At 37.0% G+C, this 10009-nt stretch overlaps 1 protein-coding gene across 1 annotated transcript; it reads right to left on the bottom strand.

Moving 5' to 3' along the window:
* Nucleotides 1-1467: 1467 nt before the first annotated feature.
* LOC121414792 lies at nt 1468-9735 on the bottom strand. Its single transcript, XM_041607848.1, has 2 exons — nt 9570-9735; nt 1468-1978 (listed from the first exon to the last, which is right to left on the bottom strand). Exons 1-2 carry the CDS (start codon nt 9623-9625, stop codon nt 1627-1629), a joined length of 408 nt encoding a protein of 135 aa, XP_041463782.1. The 5' UTR covers nt 9626-9735; the 3' UTR covers nt 1468-1626.
* Between the last annotated feature and the right edge of the window lie 274 nt (nt 9736-10009).

Genomic DNA, 10009 nt, shown 5'->3' with positions numbered 1-10009 from the left:
ACTGCACAAACGGGTTGGTGATATAGTATGGCTTTATAATCATCACAACCTCCCAACATGTGATGTCGGGGAAGCAGTTCAAACAGGGCCATTCCTGCTTCAAATGCACATGTTTTCTCTTGCCACCCCCCCAAAACAAAGTGGAACCCAGGCCAGGGTACTCTGAAATCAAAGGACATTGGAATGATCACACTGTTAATCATATGCAAGGTGCCCAATACATTCTGAGCAAACAATGTTCCAAGTCTTAAGTTGTTCAATGACCTCTCTCCTCTGTGTACATACTTCCGTCAAGAGTGGGAAGCACTGATGTGTTTTCTTCACAAAGGACTTCACCTGTGCTTTTGATGATCACTCACAGTCAGTCGGCAAGCCCCTGTGTTAATGAGCAAATGGGCAAGATTTATCCAAGTCCTCTCGTGGCTGAATTCATGTCCCTGCAAAATCTCGTGATTTGTGAGACTTTCTTTCTCAAAGAATTTAACCACTTTCTCCTGGAGTAAAATTGATTATTTTTGTACCATTGGAAAGAGTAAATGTTACTCTTGGTTATTGGTTATTTCTTTTGAATAAAATATTTTGAGAAATAAGTGAATTTTTTTACCCGAAAAGATGCATCAAACAGAATTTTCTTCCTCTGTTTTCACTTGCAAATTGTGCAACATTTTGTGTTTTAGGCACCAACATTATTTATATCATCAGAAAGCTCAAACTCTATACTTTCTTACAATGTCACTCTTGATATGTGGCATCTTTTAGATGGGTCAGCAGCCAGCTTTTTCCATCAAGATGCAAGATGAGATTTCTAAAATTTCTGAGTAACATAAAATCCAGAGTTCTGATTGGCTGAATAATGTTTTCACAACAACAGGCGTGGGTTATTTGAAGAGATTACCACATGGTGAGTGTGACCTTGCAGAGGCCCAGTGTAGGGAACATTGGAATTTGCGTGGGTGTGTGGTCTCTGTGACCAATCAGAGTGCAGTATTCTTGTTTTTGAGCTGCTAAATGTACTTGGCCTATGAAAAGACTGGCTGCTGACCCATCTAAGATACATCTTCTTATACAAATTATATCATATTAAAGCGTAGATCTTCAGCTTTATTATGATCTAAAAATCATTTGTGCTCAAACAGAAATCAAGTGTGAAAACAACAACATTTGTTGCATGAAAAAATCATTTTGTTTCCTGTTTTATATCAAAGTTTTCCCTATATTACAACACTTTTTAAAAAGTCCATACACATGACCTAAAAGAATGATTCTTCTTCTTTACAAAGATACCAAAAACATGAAATTTGGTCAATATTTAGAGCAGCAATGGCAGAATAAAAAGAGGTGTTTTTGGTTCGCACCAAGCTCATTAATAATGCAAAAACCCTATAGTCATGAATATCACTTGGATAAAAGAAGCTACTTTTTCAGGGCTTGCCGACTGACTGCTCAGTAATGTCTCGGGGAGGGGGGGGGGGGCAAAGAGAGCACCTGCCCCTGGTAAAGCTATATCAAGGCCAAATCAAGGAGTTTCCAATCATATCTGTATTCCAATAAATCTTCAAGATCAGTTTCTACCAGAAATTCATTATCTGCATCAAACATTGTCAGTGTCTATTAAATTGCACAGAGCTAATGGGTCAAGAGTCTACGCCCCTTCAGCAACCTTTTCCAGATGGTTCCGATTCCTCCTTGGGTTTTCATCCTCTTGTGGAAGCCATGCTTGGTTTTCCTCTTTCGGTTGCTTGGCTGGTACTCGTTCCCTCTGGCTTTCCCTCTGCTTGGCTGCTGTAATGCGACTGCAGTGGATGTTTGTGTGAGAAGGGATGATGTACCAGTCTGGTGAAGACCGGTCCAAAGGCAGGCATGAGAAGTTGTTGCCGAGTGCAGGGGTCGACAAAGGTTTGCTGAAGATACAGATGATTGAAGCGGAATCTTTGCGCAAGCTGTCAAACCAGGCATCAGTGAACTATTACTTAGTAATCTGAAGGAAAATGTGTAAAGAGAGAAAGGGAAGGGAGAGATAACATCTGGTTCGTTTTATTTCTTTGACAGACATATCAGTGCCACTAAGGATATATACTTGCATTTTTTTTTTTACTGCACTTAAAGATTTTTTATTGTCTTTGACTTGGGTTATAAGCATACATGTAAGTAATTTTTGTTTTTTGACCTTCTGAGTAATTTTTTTCTCTTTAAGAAATGTTTTATTATTTCAGAGAAGTTTATAGATCAAGTAGGCCAGTTTGGGGGTATGATATACACTTATATTAAGCTACAAAATGAGGTTATTAATATGCTATGGTGAAGTCCCTTTTTTGTGCTGTATGCTTATAAACGTCAAATGGGCCTCCGGGGTTAGTTGGAACAAAATTGAAGGGGCTAGTTGAAACATGTTCCAACTTACCCCAAACATAATTATGAATAAAAATTTATTTCACACTATTCTGAACATGTATTGTATACCATGCATAAATTAGCATATGAATTGTTCCAGACAAAAATTCAAAATTCTGTGTGGAAATTTGGTGAACCTCATGAAGCTCTACCAGATGGAAGAAAAAAAAAATCAGTCAAAAAATGAAGCATTTTTTGTGAATTTTGACAAATGCGCATAAATTAGCATGTTTAATGAGTTTCCAAATTCTGTGTAGAAGTTTTGAATCCCCCACCTAGTGCTATCATATAAAGCAAACAGAATTAAAATCGGACTTGAAATGACGAAGAAGAAGCATTTTGAAATTGTGGACGGACGACAGATGCCACACCATGGCATAAGCTCATCTGGCCCTTCAGGCCGGATGAGCTAAAAACACAAGATCTAGATAGTAGATATACAGATCTATTCTACTTTTATTTTTAGTAAGGTGACTGCACACAGAGCAAAAAATTTCACCCTTTTCACCGCATTCACACAGCTAAAAATGGTCATGGTTTTGAGGGAATATTCAAAGTTCAATGTATTTCTGACATATATGATCCCTTATACAATTCACAACCTTAATTCAGCTTGTCAGTATTTTAAAAACTAGATTCTTGATTCATTGTATGCACAATTCCCATGATTGTTTGAAAAAATATAGACACTAATAAATGCAATAACTTGAAAAAAAACATACTTTTTTATATTTTTTTGCTGATAATAATTTTTGGAAAAAGATGACAAATCAAACAAAAAATAGAAAATTCTATGTACCTTGAACGAAGCCCGCAGTACTACTGTTCGTTTGTCAATAAACATTCAACCAAAGTCTTTACAGCAAAAAGACTGGACACTTTGCCGTCTTTGCGTAATGCTTTGCATCGATTTAAGTGTAAAATAGTTTTTGTGCCTAGTCTTTCCCTTGTACTTTGTAGTGTCTTAAATGATATGAAGATAAATCATGTACACTCTTTAGCTAATTAGACAAAAAATTTGGGAGATGGAAGCAGGGTCCATATTTTGTCAACGAGAAGAAAAATCAACAACTAAATGACGCTATTTGAGGGATATTTATCATATTAGGGGGAATTGACTTCATATCATTCGGTAAGTTTTGTAGGACTTGATTCTGTAAATCCTCTTATGATATTTGCGGGAGTTTGTTGCAATTTTGCATGTGCCGTGCCTTCAATTTTCCTGTACACAGCAGCAGTAATGCACCCATGGGTGATTATTGGGAGCATTTGATTTGGCTGAATTTCATTTGAAAATCATTTGATTATAACCCCAAAACCGATTCATGGATTACTATGAAATTTAGTAGATTTTTATTTTGCACTATTTCCATCAAGATCTGAAAAAAATCAGATAGCTTAATAAAGTGGTTGATGAGATAGAAAAATCTTACAGTCTCCCCATTTTTACTTTCCAAAATCTAAGTTAGCTCTGTGCTGTGTGCAGTCAGTCACCCCATTTTTAAGACCAAGATTTAGTTCCATAGCCCCCTAATATATTCGAGTTGGCGCGGCACATTGTTATCTAGACAGCTGGCAGCCGTCTGTTTCGAGGAGTTTTTAAACATTTTTTATAAAAAATTCTCCTCGTACACAGACGGCTCGCTATCGTGCAGCCACCATTAGGGGACTTGCAATTCAAAATCCCCCTGTCGGGGCTCTTCAATTTTTGTCTTTAATGAATAAAAATTTTGAAAATTAATGCAACCAAAATGTAAATTAATATTCCCTCTTAGTCTTGGCATTAATTGCCAAAAACCGGAGAAAAATCAAGTTAAAAAGAACAAAAACAGTGACTTACCTCGGCTGTTGCGCAAATTCACTTCCCCGTTTTATCCGATCTTAAGTACATGCATGTACATAAACATATGGCCATTGTCCCCTGTACAGATCGCGATAGAACTTCGGTCCACTCCTAGTACCAATGAGGTCCAAACATTACATGTATGGACCTCATAGGCGACATCAGTGCTAAAATTGGGTTAGAGATTTATGTGGATCTAAATTTATTGTAATTTCAACAAAAGTACTAGCTAAATTTGAGGCTTTTGTTGAAATTTTGCTTTAATGATACATTAATGCTTCAATAAGTAACAAAAAATTGAAAGAAATGAAGGGGAACTTACATTTTGACGACTTTTTCCTGATTTTCTTGGCAGTTGTCCTTCACTTCTGACTCTCGATCGGACCTGATATGCAGATCACGTATACGCGTTCTCGTCAGGTGATCGGTCGGTTATTCTTTTCGCCAGATGTTGATAATTATATATTTCATAACGCAGCGTTCATCGCAAATTTAGCTGAAAGAGATTGAAGTTGAACAGCGCAAGCTTTAATTTATTCAGAAATAACGTTTGATTGCACAAGTTTCGCCTCGGACATTTAGGATCATTTGGTCCCATATTGGCGTAACTACGGGGGGGGGGGGGTGTCCCTACCACCGTCCACACCGGGCGTCCACAAGCCAGCAATTATCTTTTTTCTCTTTTTTTAACCAAAATGCTTCCCCCCAGAAAAAAAGAACCAGGGTTAAAGAGAAAGACAATTATGATAGAGGAACACAAAATACTTTATTTTTTCAGCTTTTAATGCATCGACTTATAATCAAATATTAAATGGGGCTTAGAACATTTTTTTAAAAAGTCAATTAATAAAAATATTCCGCTCTTCGGGATTTGAGCTTTCATGAAATATCCGATCTTTTTCATGATTACCGAAAATACTTCAAATGTCAAAAAAAAAATTATCGGTGTAGTAGCTGATACCTTGCGCCCGCCTTAATTATTTTAATGTTGAGATACTTTGCTTTAATTTAATGAATTCCTAAAAGCATTAATTCTCAGATCATTTGTCGCAATCGAATGATTCGATTGGTAAGCTAGTTGTATAATTATTATGATTCATGAATTGTTTAAAATGTGTCTCTCTATCAGTTTTGAATATTTAAAAAAATGTCAGCTCGTGCTTTTTGCTCGCAATATTTTGATTAGTAAGAAATTCTTGTGTATGCGAGTTTGATACATAAATAACTAGAGAGAGAGGGGGGGGGGGGTGTCCCTCAGCTACTTGTCCTTGCTTATTCCAATTTTTTTTATTATGCTCGTGTTGTGAGTATTTCAAAGTCTTTTCTTTTTCTCACCCTTTTTATTGTCTCGGAGCTTCCCTCTATTTCTTTGCTACGATGTATAGCCCATCTTACTTGTTTCATTTTTTTATGTTCTCATTTCATTGAAAACATAATTATTAAACTGACGTAGAAGACTTTACAACAAAATTTTGATATTGTTTATTCTTGTTTGTTTGGCTTTCTTTTTTCTTCTCCTCAGTCCTTTTTCTAATTAGTTTCCCTTTCCTTATTTTATATTATTTCATTTCATGAGGCATCCGCCAACTTATATACAACAACAAACGTTAGAGGCGGATATCCAGTAAGGGGGCGTGGTGGTGTGCCCTCTAAAAAGAGGAAAATAGGAAGGAAAAAAAGCAGGATTTATCTTGGTGAAGATGATAGTGGTGGTGATGGTGGCGGTGATGATGATGATGATGATGATAATAATGATGGTGGTAGTGGTGATAAAGATGAGAATGAAGTTGGTGACGATGATATGATGATGATGTAATTTTGTCTTTAAAAAATAATAGTGCAAAGGCGAAATCATTTAAAGTTTATTATGAAAATAGCAGAAAAAAATAATTTGAAAAATTGTACGTATGCGTATGGAAAATCTATCCCCCACCAAAAAAGAAAAAAAGTGAGATTTTGTTTTGTTATTTGTGACGGCGTAGGCCTATGCGAACAGCTGTGTGATATAATTATGGTAAAAAAAAGTAAATGAAATGCCAAGAAATACATGATAATGACTTTTATTGTACATTCAGTATATCAGTAGATAAATTCATACTCGTTCCAAAAAAAGAAGAAAGTGGGTATATTATGGACCATTAAAAATGGGCAGTTGCTCTATATATTATATTACATAGAATATATAGAGCAACTGCTCGTGTGTAGCGGTAAGTTATTCACCTGATCTACATTATTCATGCGGCGCACGGCGCGTGCGCAATGTTTAATAATTATTGTTGTGAATACAATGAATGTCATCAAAAACATAATAACACAGATCAAATAGTGCCAGCTCGACGCGCAAAATGAGAAAAAAATATATATTTTCTGCCCTGATAATTTGATAACCCTAACCTAACCCAATTTCTAAGTATTTTTATCATAAACAGGATAACTATATACAATGATTGAAATTAACTTTATATTCTTTTGCGAACAAAATGAATATGAAAGACAGCTTTTTGATAAAGAACACAGTTTTAGAGCGTTAGAGCGCGATTTATACCTACAACCGCTAACATAGGCGGATCCAGGGGGGCCGAGGGGCCCGGGCCCCCCTATTGGCGGAGCAAAAAAAGAAAAAAAAAGAAAGGAAAAAAGAAAAGGAAGGGAAAAGAGAGGAAAAAAGAAGAAAGGCAAACATAAGAGGAGGAACATGATTAAATGGAATAACATTAGGGGAAGACTCTGAAAATAATTTTTTTTTAAATCTATTTGTTAGGATAAAAAATTTTCGCTCGCGCTTCGCGCCTTATTGTCTTTTAGGGTATTTGCATATCTTGCTCAATATGGAGCTTGAAAAATCAAACTTTGAAGTCATTATACAAAACATATTTCAGCTGGGAAATTGAACTTTCATTATTTTGTTTCATTTACAAATTGATTTTTAAAAAGTGCTCTGTAAAAATGTCTGTGATATCATCTGAACATTATCATTTTCTGCTTGCGCTGCGCGCTCGCAAAATTTGAATTTTCAGGTACGTATTATTTTCCTGTATTCCATAAAGTTCTCAAAAAGTTCCCTATTCAGGTCAGATTGTTAAAACGTATCAGCTAGCGCCGCACGCTATAGCATTTGGATTAGTCGGTTATGTATATCCCAATATTAATTCTAAATCAAACTAATTTGATGACAGTTTATCAAAAACTTCGACTCGCGATTTCTGCTCGCATTGATAGATATATAATGCCTCTTATGCATAATTACAAAGTGCTTTAAATGTCCAGTTTTCAGGCCATAAAATTAACACATTTCGCGCTCCCATGCGAGAGAAATAGGAAGATGGTCATCAATTTCATATGATGACATAATGCCCTCATAGCATGTTCCGGTCCTATGTAAAAACTCAAAGTAATAAAAATAAAATACATCAGCTCTTTTTTAACTGTGATCCATCACAATTCACAATTTTCCCACAAAGTGTTTGCATTACAGAGCTTAAATTCACCCTTTGTTATATCATATATTTTTAGCTCGCGCTTTGCGCTCTCTTTATTGATTTTCATGATAAGAAAGTTACTTAGAATACCCAAATTCTAGGTCGAAATCTAAAACACACGTTAATTCAGATACGCAGATTGTTCTCTATTTAAATCATTATCCAGTTTCAGATCACAATATCAAAAAGTGTCTGCTCGCGGATAAATAACTTATCCTTTTCATGATAAAACATGAATAGTGCGTCCAGAATCTTTCCCCATAATTTTGTTTACCCATCACATTTCTCCTATTTTCTCCTCCCTTTTATTTTCCATTAATTTTTCTTTCGTTCACTTTTTTTCTGTCCTCTTTTCCCATAATTTATTTTACCCATCACATTTCTCCCTATTTACTCTTCCCTTTTATTTTCCATTAATTTTTCTTTCGTTCACTTTTTTTCTGTCGCCTTTCCCCTTCTAAGTTCTATTTTTTTTCTCGTCTCACCGCTTTTCCTCATCCCCAGCCCTCGATCGACGCCCGTGCAGATTCGCAAACAATATCAAGAGTATATGTCTACTTGCAAGGGCGGAAATCTCTCCCCAAAGGTAGGGGGACCAGGGGCTGGAAAATTTGACAAGCAAAAAACAAACAAAAAAAGAAGGTTTATCACCCTCTAAAGAAGGTCATCTTGACCAAAAGAAATTTGACAAGCAAACAAGCAAAAAAAAGGGGGCATGCCAAAAGTAAGATCGTCTCTTCCAAAATACATTTCGAATTTGAACGACATGACCAAAAATAGTAGGGGGACATTTCATAATGTGCCCCCTACTATTTTGGGTGAGGGGACATGTCCCCCAGCCCTGGGGTTTGCGCCCATGTGGGTGGGGGTGTTGCGCCTCCCTATCGGGATCATATCCATTGGCGGCGGAAGCAAAAAATTTAAGGAGGGGACAACCAAAAAAATTTTGACAAGCCAAAAAAAAAAAGGTTCTCAACCCCAAAATTTTAGGGGGGACGTAGGAAAATAAATTGACAAGCAAAAAAAAAAAAAAAAAAAAAGGTCATCAACGACAAATTTAGGGGGGGACCGTCCCCCCTCCTCAAATTTAGGGGGGGACACGTCCCCCCCGTCCCCCCCGCTTCCGCCGCCTATGATCATATCACAGCGAGTATACACTCTTCCATATTGGAAGAGTGTTTACTCGCTGAGATTTCGATCTCACACATAATTTTATAAAAAAAAATAGAACAGCTACGCCTTGAACACAGGCCAAAATGCCTAACGATTTCTCCGCGGCATTAACAACTCTCGTAAAGGGCGCTCCATTTATAAATAACGTTGCATGAACAGCTCTCTATGGCGACGAAATTTACCGCGGAATTGCAGCCAGCAGCGTGGGAAATTGGCAGAAAATTCAAGAAGAGAACCGGTGAGTACCGATTTAACAGTATTCATGTATTAATTAATATTTATTTAATCATAAGAATAATTTTTTTTACGGAAAGAAAGCTTAGTTCTAAGCTAGGGCGGCCCAAATGCGCGTGAGTGGAGTCCCAGTTTCTTAACACGGGTAAGTATTGCGGTGTCGCCTAGAGTGCTTCGGTCTCTGTATTTGGTGAGTGAAGCAAACGGAGTTCAGCTAAACAACCAACATAACAGAGACCGAAGTTTTCGGTCTAATAGTTATCATGCTATAAATCGAGTCCCCCCTCTTTGGGGGCCCCTCCAGGCTTCACACTCGCAAAGCTCAGCAGAATTGATGTGTTTTCTAGATGCGGCATTGTATTGTTAGACTTACAAAATATTTAATGCATGGGACCGAAGTCAAGTAGGGTCTAACTTCAACATTATTTTATTTAAAAAGTTATAGTTACCTCACAAATATCTGATGTGAAGACATCATCTGACGATAGATGATATCCAGGAACATATTCAAAATCTCAAAACGCACTTCAGGGATTACAGGCCGGGAATAACTAGAATTAGAATGTACCCTTCGATGTTCAGACTGATCTGTGGTACCGATCTGAGTTGGTTCTCGACTATAAAGTTTGAGTCAATAGAGGGCTCATCCAATTCAAAAGGGATGCAGCCGCGGGTTCGGTAGCAAACGCCTACTTATGAGCTTTTTGATGGTGGGGTGGGGGGGGGGGCTTTATTTTAAGGAAATTAGGATGACTTTCCGTAACTATTGTGTTGCACCTTCAACACCACGGTTGTTGTTTTCAGTGATACTTCGGCAAGCTTTTGTCTTGAGCACAATACAGTATCAAGATTTGTTCGAACTTCGATTTAGAATAGGGCCCCAATTGAA

This window comes from Lytechinus variegatus, chromosome 5 (genome assembly GCF_018143015.1).
Source record: "Lytechinus variegatus isolate NC3 chromosome 5, Lvar_3.0, whole genome shotgun sequence".
NCBI lineage: Eukaryota > Metazoa > Echinodermata > Echinoidea > Temnopleuroida > Toxopneustidae > Lytechinus > Lytechinus variegatus.
Note: the sequence above shows the minus strand (reverse complement) of the source record. Positions and strands in the feature narration are given on the sequence as shown.